Genomic DNA, 23411 nt, shown 5'->3' on the forward strand with positions numbered 1-23411 from the left:
CCAGCAGATTAAATAACCTCTCGTCAGTGCTTACAGCCCTGGGCTGCTAATGCCACTCACTCCCCCTCTCCCGCCACCCAGTGGCCTTGCCGGACACAGAATCCTACCTGAAAAGCCAGTAAATGGGAAGCAGTCAGCCACTGACATCACTTCTGAGATGCTTTATTTTCTGCGGGATTGATCTGCAGTGGGCAGTGTCTCCTCACACTGTAATTTTAACTCTCTGCCTGCCCGGCCTCTCTGTCAAAGTAGTTGGTGAGTTAAAAACAGATGCTGCAAGGCACCAGGGGACCTCACCATTTAAAGGACTCCTGTGGTGAATTCTTTTGTAAAGTGAATAATGGCACCCTAATTTATCTCCTTTCTAAATTTGGGTCCATGGGGGTGTTGGGGGCATGCCTGTGTGCTGTTGCCAGCAGACAAGCAGAGGGAAGGGAATCTGAGGTTTCCTTCCCCTGCTCTCCTGCCACACTCAGGATACCCTACCAGACAGGATTTTCTCTCTTGCTGGCTGTGGAAAGTGTGGGAGAGGCAAGCTAAGAGGGTGGCTTTGCTTAAATCTTGGGTTTGGGTGACCTTCTGAGAGATGAGGAGAGGTGACCTGGGAGCCTCTGCTTGGAGTGTTTTTATATCTTTTAGAGATTCTGTCAGACACAGCTAGGTTGCCAGGATTCAGTGCCCTATGGTCCAGGAAATAATTTGGACACATTCTCTAAACCCCTTTGAGGTATTGGTCCCTCTGCAACTCAGCCATTAACATAAAAATTAATTATGTGCCTGTATTTTTAAAAGCCTAAGCAAGCAACCCAAAGTGTAGAACACATGGCTTTCTTCTCCTCTCCCAGCAGAGGAACAGAAGCCAGAGCTGAGGCGAGGAGCCAGGAGTTGGTCCAGGAGGGGTAGGAAGGGGTAGAATAGGACCAGGGGTGGGAGTAGGGTTTGGTACCCCTCACCCTCTAACTGGGAGCCCAGGGTGAGGGAATGAAAGGAGCGTGGGGGTGGAAAGGAATGAAGCCCTTCTGTTTCCTGGGGATGCAGAGCTCGGGGCATGCTGCGTCTCTGCAGAAGCTCCTAGTCCTTTCCTTCCTGCAGTTATTGTGAGCGAGAGGCGGCCCCTCCCACAGTGTTTTCTCCTTCCCACATCACTTCCCTGAATCCCCTTCCTTTCCCCCCAGTACAGTTAAACCTCTCTAATTTGGAATGTTATATTTGAGAAGCTGGCCACTGTGAATAAGTGACAAAACTGAATGACAGTGTCTATTTAATGAAATGCATGTCTTCATACTATATACAGTAAGTAGAACTCAATGAACGAGGCTTTCCCACTTGAGGCCCTCAGGGAGCATGTGTTAATGAGTAGATAGGATTGAAAAGTCTGTTTTCTGGTATAGGTTAAATATTCCCTCCCACATACACGTTTCCACTATTAATTTTGCTTAGCACACCCTTTCTTCACAGATAAAGGAAAACTCAAGCCCAGTTTTTGTTCAAATTATGAAAAAAAATCCCAAATCCATGGGGGTTTGGATTAATGAGGTTTTGCTGTACTGCTTCCCCTTGTTCCCTCTACACAAAGTTCCCACCTCTGATTGGGGGTGGCCTGGGAGGGGGGGCACTGGGCAGGGGAAGATGCAAGGGTTAGGCTGGGGGTGAGATAGGAAACTTACTTCTTGTGAACTGGGTTCCTGATGTGACTCCCTGGGTTGAAGGCCCCTGTTAGGAGTCAGGGGTGAGATTCTCTTCTCCCTGATCCCAGAAGATGTAACTTCTCCTACAGGTGAGAAACAAAGGAGGAGGATGCGGGTGGGGGTGTCCTGGGGGAAGGGGGTGGGATGTGGTTTGTGGAGTGGGCCAGCTCTGGGGGAGGCCACTGCTAGGGAGCTGGCACTCAGGCCCCCGCGAAGCGTCTCAATAAGTCCGCGCTCTCCTCTTTGGTGTCTTGCAGGAGAGGCAGCTTCCCCCCTTGGGTCCAACAAACCCGCGTGTGACGCTGGCCCCACCTTGGAACGGCCTGGCCCCCCCAGCCCCACCTCCCCCACCCCGGCTGCAGATCACTGAGAACGGCGAGTTCCGAAACACCGCAGACCACTAGCCCACCTTGCATCACAGACTTCCTTCTCCCTCCCTGTGCACCCCACCTTGGAACGGCACCAACCACCAGGACTGGACGTCGCCGAGGGACAGCGGGATTGCCTCCCTGAATGCCTCGCTGGGGGGCACCAGTCCCCCACCCCCACTGCACCATTTCCAGGAGGGAGAGCAGGGACCCTCAGCTGCTCCCTTTTCCTTCCTGTTGGGGTGCTTCCCCCTGTGACCCCCAGGAACCCTTGCCCCAGGACACCACCTACCCCACACAGACCCCTTCACTCCGGGGTGCTATCCCCATCCTCTGCCTCATCGTTCCCCTGAGCACTGGGGGACAGACCCTCACCCCACCGTGGGGGTGCGGCACCTCCAAACTTTCAACTTCAGGGTGATTTTTTAGCAGTAACCAGAGCTGACAATCTAACTCCCCTCCACCGCCCCATTTTGGCCTCCCCTGTCCCCCTTGTTATGGGGAGGGGACCCCAGGTGAGGGGGCCCTATTACCCCTTGATTTCTCAGGAGCGTCTGGGGGGGCTCAGCACGCACAAACTCCTTCTCCTCCTACCACTCTTAAATTTACTCCCTCCCCACCCAGAACCCAGATGGGGTGGAGGGGCCACCGGGGCAGGGAGGGGGTGGCAAGGGGGGAATGGGAGTTGTCTCCCCTTCTTCCCATACCTGATCTGCTCTTGGCTGGTCCCAGAGCGGGGTGAGGGGGCTTGTGCCCCCCCCTCCCCCAGTGTGTTGGGTGGGGCGGAATTGAGGTTTGGGGGAGGGGTTAGGGTTTAGGAGCGGGTGTATGTTGGGGAGGACAGACTAGTTGATCTGCCCTACCCTGACACACACAGCCCCGCTGCCCCTCCCCTCTCTTTTCTTGGTCTCTACTCCCAGGGGGAGGGGGGAACTTACTCTAGGAAAAGCCATGCCTCTCTCCCCCAGGGTGGGGGGACCTGTGTTGGAGGAGGGGTGTTGGGGGCCCCCTTCCATGACTCTGTCCCCCGGGGGAGGTAGGACAGGGCTGGGCTTCCCTCTCATCCTCCCCCCCCTCCCCAATCTCCCTCCACCTTCCTCCCTCCCGCCAGGTCCACAATTTTTCGGTGTTTCTCTGTACATAGCTCTCTGGCGGGATAGGGGAGGTAGGATGGATGGGGTTTGGTGTGGGTAGGTCACAGGAGGGGAGAAGCCCCTCCTTGGCACCCCCTCTTCCCTGACTGCTGTCCCCTACCCAGCCTTGCCCCCTCATCCCTTCTTGCGTTTGGTATTGAGACTCTTCCCAGACTCGACCCTTCTTTCTTTTGTATGGACAGTTCCCCTTCAGTCCCATCCCACTACACACATACACCCAGCCGGGGCCAAATTTATACTTATATAAAAGTTGTAAATATGTGAAATTTTATCCCTGTGCCCTTTCCTTGCTTTCCCAACCTCAGACCCTACCCCTGGACTCCCTTTCTTCTTCTCTTCTTTGGCTGTTGTAATTATCTGGGGTTTGTACTGTACATATCCAGGGTGTGTGTGTGGGGGCTGGGGGCAACCCCTCTGTACAGAGCTTCCTGGCCCCCTCCCCCTCATGCTTCCCTCCCCCGGCCACCACCTTAAGGGTAGGGAGATGTTCTTCCTACCTGTTTTATTTTGTTTTCACGTTCTCCCTCCCCACCCTACCCCACTCCCAGCCTACTCTATCCCCAGCCACTGTACCTTTTTCTCCACTCCCAGCCCCATTTCCTTTTTTTCTGGAGTGTGTGGTGAAACAGAAAAATCATGTTTAATAAACGGAGATTGTTCTTTTATCGCTGTGCTTACTTTCCTAGGCTGGGACCTCCAGGAGGACCAGCAGGGTGACGAGCTGCTTTTTGAGAGGAAGCTGACAGCCTAGGAGAAACTGTATATCCTTGTGTGGTGCCGTAGTCTTCACCCTAGAATATCGCTGTCCCGACCAGCGAGGAGATTTATTGTTTTAGTTAGAGTAGGGGTTTTGCACTGGCCAAACTTACTCCGTCTATCTCTCCCCTCACCACTGCACCACTTAACCCGAAGGAGTAAAGAGGTCAAGGAACAGCAGCATTAAATAAATAAATAAAACATTTTAAAAAAAAAAAGGACCAGCAGCATTCTCTGATAAAAGATTCCAAGTATACATCTACGTGTACCTTAAAAATAATTACCTAATTGGTAAAACTACATTTGTGAAACATCATCTGACTGGTGAATTTGAGAAGTATGTAGCTACCTTGGGTGTTGAGGTCCATCCCCTTGTATTCCATACCAACAGAGGACCTATTAAGTTCAATGTATGGGATACAGCTGGTCAGGAGAAACTTGGTGGACTGAGAAATGGCTATTATATCCAAGCTCTGTGCCATTATAATGTTTGATGTAATATCGAGAGTTACAAGAACGTGCGTAACTGGCATACAGATCTGGTACGAGTGTGTGAGAACATCCCCATCGTGTTGTGTGGCAACAAAGTGGATATTAAGGACACAAAGGTTTAAGGCAAAGTCAACTGTCTTCAGCCGAAAGAAGAATCTTCAGTACTATGACATTTCTGCCAAAAGTAACTACAACTTTGAAAAGCCCTTCTCTGGCTTGCTAGAAAACTGATCGGAGACCCTAACTTGGAGTTCGTCGCCATGCCTGCTCTCGCCCCACCAGAGGTGGTCATGGATCCAGCGTTGGCAGCGCAGTACGAGCACGATCTAGAGGTTGCTCAGACAACTGCCCTCCCGGATGAACATGATGACCCGTGAGAAAGTGAAGCTGGAGCCCAGAGTCAGAAGTCTAGTTTTATAGGCAACTGTCCTGTGATGTCGGTGGTGCAGGGTGTTTGCCACTTTATTATATAGCTAAGCAGAACATGTGCTTAATCTTTGGGATGCTGAAGGAGATGAATGGGCTTCGGAGTGAATGTGGCAGTTAAAAAAAAAACAAAAACATTTTTTTTGGGGACCTGCATATTTGTGTTTTGGAACACAGTTGTTTCCTCCTTGAGTTTCAAATATAAGAGTGCTACAGTCACATCACAATATTCAGTGGTGGAATCTTGTTTGTCACCGTCATTCCCATTCCTTTTCGTTTAGAATAAGAATAAAGTTGTATTTTAAATATCTAAAAAAAAATTACCTAGAAATGAAGTTTATTTAGTTGCTAGAAGAAAAATAAAAATTAGTTTAAATGCTCCCGTGCGGAATGGAGGAAAGAACATGGTGCCTCAGCGATGTGCGGGTCCAGCCCCAGGGCCACCACTTGCCATCCTCGGTTTCCCCCGAGGAAACGGGATGGAAACACCTACCTCGCTGGTGGCGGAGCCCGAGGGATACAAGGTGATGCGGTCAATACGTAGCCCATACAGTAAGTGCCCGCTTAATCTCGCCTTCTCAGCACCTACTAGAGGCGGGGGCTAAGTTTAATCACGGGAGCGCACGCCCACCCTTTCTGCGGCCCGGCTGGGGCCAGCGGCTTCTCGCCAGCACCGCCTTCTCACCCGCGCAACCAATCAACATGAGGCTTGTAGGCCGGCGTCCCCCGATTGGCTGCCTCTCTGGCACCGCCCAGCGCCCCGGCATCCGCGTCCGGCGGGGAGGCGGTGGCTTCCGGCCGGGGCGGTACGGTTGCTGCAGAGGCGCTTTGGACGCCGGGCCGCGTGTGTACTCTCGGGGGCGTGGCGGCGGGAAGGGCTGGCGGCAGGCGCTGGCGGTCTCCGGGTGGCCGCGCCTCCCCTGGAGCCGGACTCTGCGGGCACGTGAGTGGGAGCGGAGCGGCGGGGAGAAGCCGACCCGGCCGGCGAGGTCCGGCTCGCGGCTGAAGGACCTCCTAGTCTCCACAGGCCCTGGAAGTTCAAGCCTCGGTTGGTGTTTTGTTGTGGTATGTTTTCGTTTTCTCGGCGGGGGAGTGCGTGGGACTGATCTGCCCGAACAGCTGCCGACTGAAAAGTTTTCACACGTTGGGGGGCAGGGGAGGCGGGCGTTTGAGGAGACACGGTTCCCCTTATCCAGAGCTTCTGTGACCCCGTCCCTTTCCTTCACAGCCCTCTTCCCGCGCGGGCTCTACCTCACCCCTCACCTCCTGTACTCGACCCCTCTGGGGTTTCTCTCTTCCCCAGGAGGCCATGGATACCTCGACGCCTTTGCCTCCCGTAGCCCCCTCCCCGGCCTGCAACCCAGCCCCACGGACGATCCAGATCGAGTTCCCTCAGCATAGCTCGTTACTCCTGGAGGCCCTGAACCGCCACAGGCTGGAGGGAAAGTTCTGTGACGTGTCCCTCCTGGTGCAGGGCCGCGAACTTAGGGCCCACAAAGCGGTGTTGGCTGCCGCCTCTCCTTACTTCCACGACAAACTACTTCTGGGGGATGCACCACGTCTCACCTTGCCCAGCGTCATCGAAGCCGACGCCTTCGAGGGGCTGCTCCAGCTCATTTATTCCGGGCACCTCCGTCTGCCACTGGATGCTCTCCCTGCCCACCTCCTTGTGGCCAGTGGTCTCCAGATGTGGCAAGTGGTAGATCAGTGCTCAGAGATCCTTAGAGAACTAGAAAACTCAGGTGGTGGGATTTCAACTCGGGGAGCGACCCCTTTCCACACACTTCTTTCCACCACATCCTCTCCAGGAGACTGGTGCATCCGCTCTTCTCCTTTCCAGACTGTGGCGCAGTCTTCCGCTTCTACCCAGAGCCGCGTTGGAGGGGAGGGGAGTGAACTGGTAGATATGTTACAGCTTCAAGTTGAAGAAGAGGAGGAGGAGGAGGAGGAAGAAGAAGATGAGGAGGACCAGGGGTCAACAGTACCCTCTCAGACTCCTCAGCCTCAGAGAGGGTCAGGGGGTTTTCCCCGCTCTCCTGCATCCCACGCCCTACCCACATCCACTACTCCTTGCAGGCTTCCAGAGAGCGAGAGTGCTCCACCTGAGCCTCCTGCCCCTCATACTGTACTGCCTCCCAAAATCTTCTACATTAAGCAGGAACCCTTTGAGCCCAAGGAGGAGATATCAGGAGGCGGAACTCAGTCTGGAGGAACAAAGGAGGAGACCAAAGTGTTTCCAGGAGGGAACACTGAAGAGAATGGAGAGCTAGGGTTCTTGCTGCCCTCAGGAGCAGGGCAAACATCTGGAGGAGGTGGTCCATCCTGGAAACCAGTGGATCTTCATGGGAATGAAATCCTGTCAGGGGGTGGGGGACCTGGGGGAGCAGGGCAAGCTGTGCATGGACCTGTGAAGCTAGGCGGGGCACCCCCTGCAGATGGAAAACGCTTTGGTTGTTTGTGTGGGAAGCGGTTTGCAGTGAAGCCAAAGCGTGACCGGCACATCATGCTGACCTTCAGCCTTCGGCCCTTTGGCTGTGGCATCTGTAACAAGCGCTTCAAGCTGAAGCACCATCTAACAGAGCATATGAAGACCCACGCTGGAGCCCTGCATGCCTGTCCTCACTGTGGCCGCCGGTTCCGAGTCCATGCCTGTTTCCTTCGCCACCGGGACCTGTGCAAGGGCCAGGGCTGGGCCACTGCTCACTGGACTTACAAGTGACTACTGAGGCCATACACGAATTTCCAGGACAAGGGAGCCACTGCTGCTCTTGGGTACTTACCCCTCACTACCATGGCACTGCAATCCTGTATCTTGTTAATTATGCCAAGAGGATAGCTATATTATGAACCTCTTGTTTTTGGCTGTGGGCTTCAACCTGACCGATTTGGAAACTGATTTCTCATCTCACTCCAGGTTTTGGCTAACTACCCTACAGGAAAGTGGTTTACAGGCCATACGTAAATCGATCAGTTGCCCATAATAGATATTCTTTTCATACAGGAAACTGGAATTCAGATTAGAAGTTTATATGATGAGAGACGAGTTAGCAAGAAAAATTATGATAAATATTTCATTCAGTCTCTGTGAGTAGTTAAGGGAGCTGGTCTCCATCTAGAGATATGTTTGATTCAGAGTTCTGGTAATCCGGAGACTAAGCTCTAAGCTTTACTCTCCCTCATCATTGCTGAAATTATGTGAGTAGAGGTCTTCTTATATACTTTTGTTAAAATTTTCCAGAAACCCTTCAGATTATAAATTGCTTTCTCACTAGTAGGTAATTTTACAACACCTTTTTTGTTGTATGTTGTAGTTGAGCACTTTAACAGATTGCGCATTCCATGTGTCACTTAGATCTCTCTTTAATAGAGGATCTTAGTTCCCGGACCAGGGGTCTAACCTACGCCTCCTGCAGTGGAAGCACAGAGTCTTAACCACTGGACTGCCCAGGAAGTCCCTCTTGTCTACCTTTGACCACCACTGATCATCCATATTGATCACACTGACTGGAATGTGACCAGTGAACTCAGGAGATGGCCACTGACCTAAAATACTCTCAGGGTAGAATCACCGCTCTGAAGAAGTGGCTATGGTCAGAGGGACTCAGGGCTGAGACGGCACATGCTGAAAACTAGAGAAATAACTGCACAGTGGGACCACACCCCCTCCCTTTCCATCCCTACCCACACTTGACAGCCCCTTGGTCGACACATAGAAGGATAGATGTTGGAATGGGGAGATTGTCATAAGTTTCTTAATTTCTTCAAATAAACTTTGCTGTGAAAGCTAAGCTGACAGTGGACTGAATTGAGTCATTTATATGGGAGAGACGATGTGAGAACAGAGTTGCAAAGACTTGGACATATTCCTTATGCGGCTGGGTTATGTTGATGGGGGAAGAATCGGATAGTCTCACACTGCTGCAGAGAACACTGTCCTGGATGTCAGTGGGCCAGATTCTCAGCCCTGACCTGCCCCTGAATAACTTCTGGTAAGTTGCCTTATTTTTCAGAGTCTGAACTGTTTTGTTTATTTTTTTATTAATTTTTTTTGGTGGTGTGGTATGTACCTCCTAACTCGTTCTCTGTCTTCTTTTTTTTAAGGGGTTGTTCACATTTTTACCTATAATATTCCCTGACTTCATGTATTATGTTTATTGTTTGGTTTGTTCTACATTTGTTGCAAAGCACTGTACTAGACCCTGACTTATACTCTACCCTCAGAGAGTTCACAGCTACTACCGAAGCTAGACATAATGACAATGTGGTATGGTAAGTCCATGTTGGGAGACAGTACAAGCTACTGTAGTGGCACAAAGGAAGCTGAGTAAAGACCTATGATGGTTCACCAGAGGTTTCACAAAGAACTCCATTGCCAGAGTGTGGTAGTGGGTGTGGGCGGCTGAATTGATGTGGAAATGGTGAACATGAGTTGAAGTCACAACTATAGAGCCAGGAGTGACAGCCTTTGCCAAAGCACGTTCCTCTAAAGTTAATAGGTATGGAACCTAAAGGGGCTAAAAAATATGACTTTATGGCTGAGAAGGTGAGTTGTAGCTGGGATCTGTCAGCCTTTCTAAAGAGCCTTGCCTTGATACCATCCCCACTGTAATGACTGTGACCACATTGGATAAGGGGTCAGGGATGGAGGCTGCCAACCTTGGATCTACTACCATCCCATCCACCTGTCATTCTTTTGGCACATGTTCTGTAGCTGACTATATCTGTTGGCCAGGATCCTTGGGTTTCAAGCGGTGGAAACTGGCTCTGACTAACCTTATCAACACAGGAATCTGAAGGATGTGGGGTGGCTCCTGGAATGGAAGGAAGGGCTGAAAGACCAGCCTTTGGAAGGACAAGACCTGGGTCAGCTCCAGGGGTTGAGGGAACAGGAACTGGGGAATTTTTCCAGTCATATGTTTTGGGATGATGACCCAGTTAATCTTATTTCTTCTGTCACTCATCTCAAGATAAAATTTCCAGGAGAGAACTCTGGGCCTCAGGGCCATCCTCTGACCAGAGCACCTTGATCATATGTTCCATTGAGGTGACAAATCCTGGAATCCTCAAGGGAAATTGAAGTTCTGGGACAGAAGAGTGGGGAATGGGTGCTGGCCAGCCCACAAGAACAGAGGCCCACCCATACAATCTTCATATGTTGCCCATCTTGGAATCCGTAAAGCCTCAGGTATACCTGACACTTAATAGGTGTCCAAACTTAGGGCAGAATTGCTTCCTCCCTCTCCTTAATCCCCATAGCACTTTACTACTTCTGTAAAGCAAATTAAGACACCATGTTAGAAGTTTGGGTTTTCTTTCCAAGTTATTAGGATTATAGGGAACTTGAGTTCCACGATGAAAGATTTTGGTTTAAACAAACGTGCACCTCTCTGCTTTTGTCCTTTCCTCCTTATAGTGGAAGAGATGTCCCTTCTCCTGTCCAAGGCTAGCCCCCTTCACAGAGCCTTTGCTCTTTTAATTATCCTTTCTGTCCTATATCTTCACTCTCTGTCTCTGTAGTTTCTCATGAGCATTTATTACGTTCATAGGGTTGTGAGAATTAATACATGTAAAATGCTTAGAACAGTGCCTTGCTCTCAGTAAACTCAATAAATGTCAACTGTTATTATGAGTGAGAACAGTAATTCCCCACACCTTTACAGGGATCGGTTCTCTCAGGGAAGGGTCACATACATAAAGGGAAAATATTTTCAACTAAAAGGGAAATGAAGCATACAGCACTCAGTAAGGATTAGATGTTATTGTTTTAATTATTACCTTTCTCATAAATGCTAGAGTTTTTCAGAGCCCTTTCCCCCATCTTCTAACTTGATACACTCTTGGGTGATTTTTATCCACTCTCCTGAGTTAAAGCATTTATTTATTTACTTACTTACTTACTTACTTATGGCTGTATTGGGTCTTCGTTGCTGTGCACAGGCTTTCTCTAGTTGCAGCGAGCAGTGGCTTCTCTTTGTTGCGGAGCACAGGCTCCAGGCACGCGGGCTGCAGTAGTTGTGGCATGCAGGCTCAGTAGTTGTGGCTCGTGGGCTCTAGAGCGCAGGCTCAGTAGTTGTGGCACACAGGCTTAGTTGCTCCGCGACATGTGGGATCTTCCCGGACCAGGACTTAAACCCGTGTCCCCTGCATTGGCAGGTGGATTCTTAACCACTGCACCACCAGGGAAGTCCCCTGAGTTAAAGCATTTAAATACTGATGACCCTTAGTTTTTTATCTCCAGTTTTCCTCACCCCCAGACCCACTTAGATTTCTTCCCTCTTTCCTGCCTTCCTTCAGCAATAAGTGTCTTCTGTGTACCAGGCACTGATGAAAAAAGCAGAAGGTATCACAGGGATTGGGCCCTGGATTGTCACTTTAAGAGACAGATGTTTAAACCAGTTATGTAGGTATTTCATAGATACATCAAAAGGGAAAGGAAATAAAACAGGCAATAAGGTGGAGAGTAACAGAAAAGGAAGGCATACTGTACACATTTATCTAGTATTCCAAAGGAAAAGAAAGACAGACATGCAAAACAGGGCAAGGAAAGTGGTTCTAGTAAAGTGTTCAGCAGATGTAAAGGCCAAGGAAGAGAAAGGGAGGTATATTTGATGAGACCAGTGGACCTGGAGAGGAATGAGATGTTGTTTTAGTCCATTCTGGCATCTGTAACAGAATACCACAAACCGGGTGGCTTATAAACAATGGAAGTTTATTTCTCACAGTTCTGGAGGCTGGGAAATCCAAGATCAAGCACCAGAAGATTCAGTGTCATGAAGACCTGCTGCCTGGCTCATAGACAGTCATCTTGCTGTATCCTCACATAGTGCAAAGAGAAAGGGAGCTCTCTGGAGTCTCTTTTATAAGGGCACTAATCCCATTCATGAGGTCTTCACCTTCCTGACCTAATCACCCCAAAGCCCCACCTCCTAGTAACATCACATTGGGGATTAGGATTTTAACATAATTTTGAGGGACATAAACATTCAGTTCATTGCAGATGTGATTGAAGAGGTGGGCTGGGCTATATAGAGCCTTGCACATCGTGATGAGGAATGCGGATTTTATTCTAACTGCAATGAGAAGACAATAAAGAGTTTAAAGTAGGGGAGTAACAATCTTTTCACATTTTAAAGAGATTCCTATAGCTATAGAGCGAATATTGGATCATTAAAGGGCAAGATTCTTGGAAGAAAAAAAAGGGGGGGTTGCCAAGAGTGGGAGCAGGGAAACAAATTAGACTGTTTCATTAGTGCAGACAAGAGGTGAGCAGATATGCAGAGAAGGAGATGGATTAAAACTGTTATTATATTTTGAGGTAGGACTGACAGAACGTTTTAACAGATTAATATAGAGATTGTGGGAAAATAAAAAATCAGGGATGACTTCTAGAGTTTTGGCTTGAGCAGTTGAATTGGAGGCCCGTTAATGAGTGGGAGACAGGAATAGAACTTGGGAGTGGATCAAGGGCAGACACATGTATTGACCAGGGTTCTTCTAGACCAGGGATTGGCAAACTTATTCTATAAAGGATAAGATAGTAAATATTAGGCTTTGCATGTTAAGAAGCAAAATCAAGGATATTATGTAGGTACATAGAAATTAAGGAAAACAAATTTCCATGATTCCTTTGAATTTATTGACAAAATTCAAATTATAATAATTAAGCACAAATTTTTGTAGTACAGGTCTGTTGCTTAAATGGGGTTCAGACTTAGTGTTTCCTATCATTAAAATCAATTGCAAATGTTCATCTGTTAGTGCTGATCTATAATAAAATGTTATGTATTTCATCTTTGAAAATGTCTTCACACAGATAGTACTGCCAAATACTGGTATCAATCCCAAGAGCATATGATTTTAACTGAGCACATTCATCACTTGAAAGGCATTTATAGAATTCTGTAATTTATATTCTCTTCATACTTGCCTCTTACCACATCATTACATTGTAGATCAAGCACATCCAATTGAAGGTTAGGTGGAAGTGCCACAATTGCACAGTTAGATGAAATATAGAAATTTCCTTTGCACTTGCACTGAGGTCTGAAAAACATTGCTGGAACTGTAGTTTGAGCTCAGAATATGTATCTGTTGCAAATTTGTGTGGGAATGGAGATCTTGCTTCTTGTTCTTGACTCTACATGCAATTAAAACAACTTTAATGATTTTGCTGCGATGTATGTTTCCATATAAGCTCTGTTTTGCTTTGTAATTTTTGGGCTTGTAAGAAACGGTACCATGTCTGTAGCATGTCCACTGGCCAATGTATGGACGAACAAAATGTGGTATTTATATACAATGGAGTGTTACTCAACCTTAAAAAGGAAGGAAATTCTGACACATGCTCCAACATAGGTGAACCTTGAAGACATGCTAAGTGAAATAATCCAGGTACAAAAGGAAAAATACTGTATGATTCCGCTTATATGAGGGACTCAGAGCAGTCAAGTTCATAGAGACAGAAAGTATAATGGTGGTTGCCTAGGGGCTGGGGAGAGCAGGAAATGGGGAGTTATTGTTTAATAGGTACAGAGTTTCAGTGTGGAAAGATGAAAAAAGTTCTGCAGATGGATGGTGGTGATGGTTGCACAACAACATGAATTACTTAGTGCCACTGAACTGTACACTTAAAAATGGTTTAAAACATGCTTTAAATTATAAATTTTGTTATGTATATTTAACCACAATAAAAAAATAAATGAACCACTAATGAGCTAATGGATCTAGGCGTTGAGCATCAGTGGCTGCTAATAGCACAAAAAAGAAACAAACAGACTTTATGTGCTTCTTATGGAAAACACCACCACCACCTATTAATTAGTCTGGCCAAAAATACTGAACTTGAATGTGATCAAGCCTCAAGATATAACTACCGGGCTTCCCTGGTGGCGCAGTGGTTGAGAGTCCGCCTGCCGATGCAGGGGACACGGGTTCGTGCCCCAGTCCAGGAGGATCCCACATGCCGCGGAGTGGCTGGGCCCGTGAGCCATGGCCGCTGAACCTGCGCGTCTGGAGCCTGTGCTCCGCAACGGGAGAGGCCACAGCAGTGAGAGGCCAGCGTACCACCAAAAAAAAAAAAAAAAAAAAATTAAAAAAAAAAAAATATATATAACTACCAATTCACAGAAGATGCAGAAGGCAGGGAAACATGTTAAAACATACCACAGTGATGCAATCAGCAAAACTGAGACTGTAAGAAATTCTGGGGAATAAATAACCAGTTTTCTTCAAAAAAAAAAACTGCAAGGGGAAAAAAGCAATGGAAGGTAATCTGTAGTTTAAAAGATTTTAAAGGACGTTAACCAATCATAATGTGTGGACCTTACTTGGATAAAGTTTTTTAAAAAGATTTTTTTTTAATTTTATGACCTTTATGAGACAACTGACTGGACATCTGATGATATCAGGAGTTATTGTTATATTGTTAAAAATTTTAGTTGTCATAATGGTATTGTGAGTTAAGTTTAAAAAGAGGGGGAGCCCTTGTGTTTTCATGGCATTGGTTATTTATGGATAGATATATTTATGCATAGTTGTGGACTGAATAAAAATGCCAAATACACATATGAGCTCTAGAGAATTGTATTAATTATAATTTGAGTATTTATATATAGTCACTTTTTTAAAAGATTGAGAAATAAATTTGGAAATAGTTATATACAGTAAGAACATCTAATCAGAAATTTTATATTAAACATTCTGGTTTGTGTTCTGGTCCAAGTTAATAAAACTTTCTACTTGAATCTTGAAAACAAAATAATCAGTTGCTCTCTGTATTGATTTAGAAAGCTCTCCAGCATATATATTTTTAAAATTTATTTATTTTTGGCTGCCTTGGGTCTTCGTTGCTGCATTCAGGCTTTCTCTAGTTGCGGCGAGCGGAGGCTACTCTTCGTTGCGGTGTGCGGGCTTCTCATTGCAGTGGCTTCTTGTTGCGGAGCAAGGGCTCTAGGTGCGCGAGCTTCAGTAGTGTGGCTCGCGGCCTCTAGATCACAGGCTTAGTGGTTGTGACTCACGGGCTTAGTTGCTCCGCGGCATGTGGGATCTTCCAGGACCAGGGATCAAACCTGTGTCCCTTGCATTGGCAGGCAGATTCTTAACCGCTGTGCCACCCAGGGAAGTCCTCCAGCATATATTGTTGAGTGAAAAAAGCAAAAGTGCAGAACGATATATATAACATGCTTTGTTTTGTATGAGAGACAGTAAGAGTAGGGAGGAAATAAGAAAAGTATGTTTGCAAAAAGAAGCACTACTGGGATAAACAAGAAACCAATAAAAATGGGAAAAGAAGTTGAGCTAAGGACACAAACAAGACTATGTGTGCTTTAAGACTCCTTTATGTATGTAGTGGAATTATGTAATTCCACTAACTAAGCATGGCTTCTTGGAGAAATTGCTGATTCCATGTCTAGAAGCAGACATTTTTCAAAGTGCACCTGGGATATACCTTTTCATGTTAAGAAGCAAGAAAGCTTTAGAAGATAATGTCATGTCAAAAGGACACAGGAGCCCGTATGAAAGTGTCCCCACTGAACAAAGTTGTTACAACCTTAGCAACTAAAAGAATAATGATTGAGTTTAACACTGATTCAGTGAAATTCATTATTCTATGATGATACTCAAAATGAGAGTAAATCAAGAAAGTCTCAATGGTTACTTTTGTTACCAAAAGTTACCATTTGGGGTAACTTTTAAAACATTTACTTTGAAAATTGGTAATTAAAGGGAAAATATTAAGCGTTATTTTGCTCTTCCGGTAAAAATTTATTTTAGGATAACCAAATAGTCCTAGTTAATGAAGAAGCCTTCACAGAATTCTTGTAAACAATGTGAAAGAAACAAAATAATTAGAAAAACATAGTTTCACAAACTCCAATGAAATTATTGATTCAGGCAAGGATTATCAACTGGTGTTAAAACCAATAGTTGAGGGACTTCCCTGGTGGCGCAGTGGATAAGAATCCGCCTGCCAATTCAGGGAACATGGGTTCGATCCCTGGTCCGGGAAGATCCCACATGCCATGGAGCAACTAAGCCCGCGAGCCACAACTACTGAAGCTGGCGGCCTAGAACCAGTGCTCCACAAGAGAAGCCACCGCAAGGAGAAGCCCACACATCACAATAAAGGCTAGCCCCTGCTCTCTACAACTAGAGAAAGCCCACGTGCAGCAACGAAGACCCAACACAGCCAAAAATAAATAAAATTAAAAAAAAAAAACAATAGGTGATTGATTGTTGTAAACATTCATATAGAGCCAAAGTAACACCACACAGATTACTTTCCAATCTGAAGAGGGAAAGTGTTAACTGTAAGTTGAGTCATCAATTTTAGCATCACTAGTGGTTGATTATATGTGTCCTCTAATGAAATGTAATATTCACAACAATATAATAATGATATGACTTTATTCTTTCTAGTACCTCATATTCTAATTCAGGCGTCCCTCAGAGGATTTAATCCATTCTTAAAAACATGTTGGACAGTGAATTTTTAGGTAGTGGGAGTCTGTGCATCATTATTTTAAGTAGAAAAAAATATATGTTCCCAGCACGTCTAAAAACCCCAAGCAATTTCTTTCAGTACTTGAAACACTCTAAAATATATATACACACACATATATATAAAACAATCAATGAGGTTTTTCTGCTTAAGATAAAGCCTTTAAAACACCCACTATCTAATTGTTTAACACTTAATTAACTCACTAATGACTTTATTTGTGCAGTAACCCTATAGGGTACAAATCGTGTTTTCCTTTTAACTGTAACGAATGTGTACTGTAATGTAAATGAACAGTGAAATAATATGTTAAAGACACATAATGAAGGCAGGTAACACTTAGCAATAATAAAATAAACAAGGCAAGTTTTTAAACATGATTACTGAAGATTGCAGTGCTTCCTGAGTGAGGTTTGGAGATGAGAAGGGAGATATGGAGGCTGTAGTCACTGTTGGTGTCTAGGGGTGGAGGAAGGTGACGAAGAACGAGCTTCGGAAGAAATGAGTGAAACAGTAAATGTCTGAGGTTCATCCATGTCAGATCCAAGAAGCTGGTGGATAGTCTGCTTTCCTTGGCAATGGAGTCATCAGAAGTGGATGATTGTGAATCAGCTTCTGAAAGTATTGACAAAGCATGACCAGAAACTCAAAGTGTACAGGTGTTAACATTCCCTTTGCTTGTGTTATGCAGCTTCTGATAACCCTAGACTGTGCTGGAGATTGCATTTTTGAATGTGATTTTTCTACACTTGTCATGATCATGATCTCTTGTAATCAATAGCAGCCATTCTGTCTACATGATATAAACTTTCCTTTAAAGATTTATTGTCAAGTATTAGTGGCTCTTTGTATTAGTCTTCTAGGACTGCCATGACAAAATACCACAGGCTGTTGGCTTAAACAAGAGATATTTATTTTCTCACAGTTCTGGAGACTAAGTTCAAGATTTAGATGCCAGCAGGGGGCTTCCCTGGTGGCACAGTGGTTAAGAATCCGCCTGCCAACGCAGGGGACACGAGTTCGAGCCCTGGTCCAGGAAGATCCCACATGCTGCAGAGCAACTAAGCCCGTGTGCCACAACTACTGAGCCTGTGCTCTAGAGCCCGCGAGCCACAACTACTGAGCCCCCGTGCCTCAACTACTGAAGGCTGTGTGCCTAGAGCCCATGCTCTGCAACAAGAGAAGCCACCACAGTGAGAAGCCCGCGCACCACAACGAAGAGTAGCCCCCGCTCGCCGCAACTAGAGAAAGCCCGCACAGCAACGAAGACCCAATGCAGCCAAAAAAAATAAACAAAATAAATACATTTATTTAAAAAAAAAAAAAGATGCCCGCAGGTTTGGTTTCTCCTGAGGCCTCTCTCCTTAGCTTGCAGACTGCTGCCTTCTCACTGGGTCCTCACATGACCTTTCTCTGTGCACATGCACTCCTGGTGTCTCTATTCTTGCAAAGACACCCCTCATACTAAATTGGGGCTCCACCCTTAGGACCTAATTTAACCTTAACTGCTTCTTTAAAGGCTTTATCTCCAAATACAGTCACATTGAGCATTAGAGTTTCAACATATGAATAGAGGAGGGCACAATTCATTCCATAACACTCTTCTTCCTCCAACTTAGTTCCTTCCAGCATTATTCCTTCCAATTGAATGTGTTTCTTGGAAGGAACATGGTAAAGTTTTCCAAATCAACATTTTTAATAATTTGTCTTTATTTTCTCACACACAGGAAATAGGATATTCATAGTAAATGGAAAGGTATGAATGGCCATATATCCTTTTATGCTTTCACCTCTTAATATACTTTATCACTCCCAATATACATGCTTCTAAGGGTTTTATAGTTTTAGCTTTCACTTTTAGGTCTTTGATCCATTTTGAGTTAATTTTTGTGTATTATGTGGGGTAAGGCTCCACAATCATCATTTTGCATGTAGATTGTCTAATGTCCTTTCATTTCAGCCTGAAGGGCTCCCTTAGCACTTCTTATAGAGCAGGTCTCCTAGCAATTAACTCCGTCAGCTTTTGTTTATCTGGTAATGTCTTAATTTCTTCTATATTCTTCAAGGATAGTTTTGCTGGATATAGAATTCTTGGTTGACAGGTTTCCTCCACCCCCACCCCAGCACTTTATTTATTTATTTGGCCACACCGCTCCCCCACCAGGGATTGAACCCAGGCCCACAGCACTGAAACACTGAATCCTAACCACTGGACCACCAGGGAACCCCCATTTTTTTTTTCACCCCAGCACTTTATGTCATCCCACTGCCTTTTGGCCTCCATGGTTTCTGATTAAAAATAGGTTGTTAATACTTACTGGTAATCTCTTGCACATTATGATTCACTTCTCGCTGCTTTCAAGATTCTCTTTATTTTTGGCTTTCAGCAGTTTGATTATATGTCTCAATGTGGATCCCTTTGAGTTTTTCCTACTGGAAGTTCATTGAGCTTCTTGGATGTATATATTCATGTCTTTTATCAAATCGGTTTGGGGGTGGGGGTTAGCCATTAATTCTTCAAATATTTTTCCTGCCCCTTCCTCTCTCTCCTCTCCTTCTTGGGACTCACATTATGCATATGTTGGTATGTCTGATGGTGTCTCACAGATCTCTTAGGCTCTGTTCATTTTTCTTCATCCTTTTTTTTTTTTTCCTGCTCTTCAGACTGGATACTTTCAGTTGGCCTATTTTCAAGTTCACTCATCTTTCCTCTGCTCAAATCACCTATTGAAACCTTCTGGTGAATTTTTCATTTCAGTTATTGTACTTTTCAACTCCAGAATTTCTGTTTGGTTTGTTGTATCATTTATATCTCTTTATTGATATTCTTTTTTCCTCCATGAATGGGCCATACTTTCTTGTTTCTTTGCATGCTTCATAATTTTTTGTTGAAAACTGGATATCTTGAATATTATGGGGGGAAAAACAAAAGAAAGAGAAGGAAAGGAAAATTACTCTCTAGGTCTTTCCAGATCGGCTCTGGGTTGGGAAAACTCCTTCAGTGCTTAACCAGGCCATTTACAACTCTTTTTTAGCCTGCACTTCCTACATCTGCGGCAGATGCCTTGTAAGTGATACCTGCCCTCTTCAAGATTTGCCCCCAAATTCCTCCGTGACTTCTAGGCTAATAATTTGGATCTTTTATTATGGCTCAACTGGGGAAATACTCTACTTTGGGAGAAAATAAATTATTCACCAAAAGAGTTGCAGAATCCAGTTAATATGTACCAGTAATAACTGGGAGAATGTACCAGGGGATGGGGATCTTGAGGGTGCTGGAACAAGGGGACTGGAATATAAGACCAGATAAGGAAGACATAATAATATAAGGACACTCCTTTGTGATATAGGATTTAATATCCTAGCAAAGACACCTGGAACTGATCCTAGTACATCACTGAGAAAGCTCCTTAAAGCTTGGGAAAACAATACCCCATAGTGAGAGAGGTGGAGGTGCTGGAACTGCCTTGGAAAAGTTAAAATGTAGACATGCTAGGGACTTCCCTGGTTAAGACTCTACACTTCCAATGCAGGGGGCCTGGGTTCAATCCCTGGTTAGGGAACTAGATCCCACATGCGGCAACTAAAAGCCTGCATGCTGCAACTAAAAGATCCTGCATGCCGCAACTAAAGATCCCACATGCCACAATGAAGGTACCTCATGCCGCAACTAAAGATCCTGCATGCTGCAATGAAGATTCCGTGTGCCACAACTAAGGCCCAATGCAGCCAAATAAATTAATTAATTAATTAAAAAAAAAGGAATAGAAGGAATTGTCTTTAAAAAAAATGTAGACATGCTAGAATAAATTTACCTTTAAATCAAAAACTCGTCAGTTGACTGTGTTCCCTGGGAGGCCAGAGGACACTCCCCTCAATAAAACAATAAGAAATCCGCTAGATATGAGCACTGACATTGTTGGGAATATCAGTAGTAGCTGTTCTATGAAAGCTAGGATTCATCATAGAGGAGGCTGATATGGAACTGGAGTCCATAGTGTCAATGGAGATGATAGGATTTTGAAAGAGTAGAGGCCCTGACTTACTTGTCAGGGGCAAGGCAGACATAATTACCATAATAGGCAGCAAAGCAAGAATGGCAACTAGAGGGAGGAGACGGAGATCTGTGGCAATGGCTAGTAGGCCAAGGTATTCCCAGTGCAAGGTAGATAGAAAGCCAGGTAGGATATCAACTCAACCTATATAATCAAAAAAGAAAAAAAGATCAAGAGTGAATGAGCCAGGGCTTCCCTGGTGGCGCAGTGGTTGAGTCCGCCTGCCGATGCAGGGGACACAGGTTCGTGCCCCGGTCCAGGAAGATCCCACATGCCGCAGAGCAGCTGGGCCCGTGAGCCATGGCCGCTGAGCCTGCGCGTCCGGAGCCTGTGCTCCGCAACGGGAGAGGCCACAACAGTGAGAAGCACGCGCACCGCAAAAAAAAAAAAAAAAAAGAGTGAATGAGCCAAAGGCTGATGTTTGCTACTGAAAAGAAGAATCATATCCCTCACTCAATTGCTAGACCAGAGCCAGTTCTCAGACCCAGAGAAGACTGAATTATCTTGACGAAGGACTCTGTGACAGCACGGTAGAAGTTCCTCTAATCCTAAAGGGACCCCTGTTGTACTTTACTAAGGGAACTGTACACAGGAAAAAAGAGGAACCACAAGATCTTTTGTGAGATGTGGGTTTTAGAATCCGGAATGATACTGGTATCAGGATACAAAAAGCGACATCATGGCCCTCCTATTAAATGGTATAGGGAAGGTGGGGTGATAAATGGAGTTCTGACCCAAGTTTTTTTCACAGTAGGTCGTATGGGTCTGTGGAACAATCCTCTGGTAATATCCCTAATTCCCAAAAGCATAGTAAGAATGGATCTATTTAGACTCTGATAGAACCCTCCTAGTAGTTCCCTGATCTATGGAGTAAGAGCCATAATGGTAGGAAAAAAAAAGTAAAAACCCCCAAAACAGTCTCTCCTACCTCCACCAAGCCAAGATCAATCAGAAGGAGTTTTGCATCCTACATGGAATGGCAGATATTAATATCATCCTCAAATACTTAATGCAGTTGTTATATTTCCTTTTTTTTCACTACTGTGGCTCCTGTAAAAACCAGATTGTTTATGGTGGATGGTGGTGGACTATTTGATAATCCAACATAGCCTCTGGTTCTTGGTATATGGCTTTTGATCTGGTACTTGTATTCTTTTCTATCTCTATCAGGAAGGAAGTTCAGAAACAGTTCACATTCACACGGAATAGACACCAGTGTACAGTCATGGTCTTTCCCAGGGCTACTCCCTTGCACCCTCTCTTGCTCTCTGTCACAATATAGGCTAACATGACCTTGATTACCTGGATAGTCTCCAGAGTATTATACCGATCCACTATATTGAAAACATCTTAGACCAGGGAGCAGGAAGTAGCAAGTACCCTGGATGCTCCCATAAGACACACGTATACCACAAGGTAAGAGTTAAACTATACACAGATTCAGGGGTATCGCATATTGGTGCAGAATTAGAAGTCCAATGATTTCGGACATGATGCACCTTATTGCTGATGTGGATAAAGTTTCTGTGGTCTCAGTAGATCAAACCAGGTATAACATTCCCTTAAACCAAAGCCTAATCCACAGCAAGGCCCTAACTCTCTTCAATTCTGTGAAGGCTGAGGGAGATGAGGAAGCTGCAGAAGAAAGTTTGAAGCTAGCAGAAGTTGGTTCATGCAGTTTAAGAAAAGAAGCCATCTCCGTGACACAAAAGTGCAAGGTGAAGCAGGAAGTGCTGATGTAGAAGCTGCAGGAAGTTAGCCACAAGATCTAGCTAATTCATAAAAGTGGCTATGCCAAACAACACATTTTCAATGCAGATGAAAAAGCCTTACATTGGAAGAAGATGCCATCTAGGACTTTCATAGCTAGAGAGCAGTAGTCAATGTCTGGCTTCAAAGGACAGGCTGACTCTCTTGTTAGGGGCTGACGCAGCTGGTGACTAAGTTGAAGCCAGTGCTCATTTGCCCTTCCAAAAGCCCTAGGGCCCTTAAGAATTATGCTAAATCTACTCTGCCTGTGCTCTGTAAATGGAATTACAAAGCCTGGATGACAGCACTTTTGTTTACAGCATGGTAAAGACAAATACTGTATGATATCACTTAAATGTGGAATCTGAGAAATAAACTAGTGATTATAACAAAAAAAGAAACAGACTCACAAATACAGAGAAAAAACTAGTGGTTACCAGTGGGGAGAGGGAAGGGGGTAGGGTCAAGATAGGGGTAGGGGATTAAGAGGTACAAAGTACTATTTATAAAATAAATAAGCTACAAAGATACATAGTACAACACAAGGAATATAGCCAATATTTTATAATAACTGTAAACGGAATATAACCTTTAAAAATTGGGAATCAGGGACTTCCCTGGTGGTCCAGCGGTTAAGACTCCATGCTCCCAATGCAGGGGGCCTGGGTTCCATCCCTGGTCAGGGAACTAGATCCCGCATTCCACAACTAAAAACAAAAAGATCCTGGATCCCGCAACAAAGATCCCACCTGCCACAACTAAGACCCGGCAGCAGCCAAATAAGTAAATAAATAAATAAAATATTTTTAAAAGAAATTGTGAATCACTATGTTGTATGCCCAAGACATGTAATAGTGAACATCAACTATATAGTTAAAAAAAAGACTATATACTATAGTGTAAACATAACTTTTTTTTCCTTTTTTTTTTTTTTTTTGGCCACACCCTGCGGCAGCCCCTTAGTTCCCCAACCAGGGATCAAACCCGTGCCCTCGAAGATGGTTATTTCGAGACTGTAGTCTGCCATCTTCTTGGTCTGCTGGCTTTCTGAATAAAGTCGTATTCCTTGCCTCAAAAACAACAACAACAACAACAAAAAACCCATGCCCCCTGCACTGGGAGTGTGAAGTCAAACTGGACGACCAGGGAAGTCCCTGTAAACGTAACTTTTATATGCACTGGAAAAACGAAAAGTTTGTGTAACTTGCTTTATTGCAGTAGCC

The 23411-nt window shown here is 45.2% G+C and overlaps 2 protein-coding genes and 1 pseudogene across 5 annotated transcripts in view; all 3 read left to right on the top strand.

Moving 5' to 3' along the window:
• SYNGAP1 (synaptic Ras GTPase activating protein 1) overlaps positions 1-2687 on the top strand; it is a 32419-nt gene extending 29732 nt beyond the window's left edge. Inside the window, exon 19 of the mRNA XM_060162587.1 lies at positions 1946-2687. Within this exon, the coding sequence (XP_060018570.1) occupies positions 1946-2092 (147 nt within the window). The 3' untranslated portion in view covers positions 2093-2687. The remainder of the gene's footprint in view (positions 1-1945) is intronic.
• Positions 2688-3070: 383 nt separating this feature from the next.
• On the top strand, positions 3071-4976 carry LOC132527890 (GTP-binding nuclear protein Ran-like; annotated as a pseudogene).
• A 747-nt stretch (positions 4977-5723) lies between these two features.
• The window catches only part of ZBTB9 (zinc finger and BTB domain containing 9), a 68723-nt gene continuing 51035 nt past the window's right edge, over positions 5724-23411 (top strand). For 3 of the 4 annotated variants that reach the window (XM_060162592.1, XM_060162593.1, XM_060162594.1), the window contains exons 1-2: positions 5724-5949; positions 6188-8873. In XM_060162592.1, the coding sequence (XP_060018575.1) occupies positions 6194-7603 (1410 nt within the window). In that variant the 5' untranslated portion in view covers positions 5724-5949; positions 6188-6193 and the 3' untranslated portion in view covers positions 7604-8873. Of the gene's footprint in view, positions 5950-6187; positions 8874-17309; positions 17567-23411 lie in introns of those variants that run through there. The other variant, XM_060162595.1, reaches the window with a different exon arrangement.

The sequence above is a fragment of the Lagenorhynchus albirostris genome, chromosome 10, assembly GCF_949774975.1.
Source record: "Lagenorhynchus albirostris chromosome 10, mLagAlb1.1, whole genome shotgun sequence".
Classification (NCBI taxonomy): Eukaryota; Metazoa; Chordata; class Mammalia; order Artiodactyla; family Delphinidae; genus Lagenorhynchus; species Lagenorhynchus albirostris.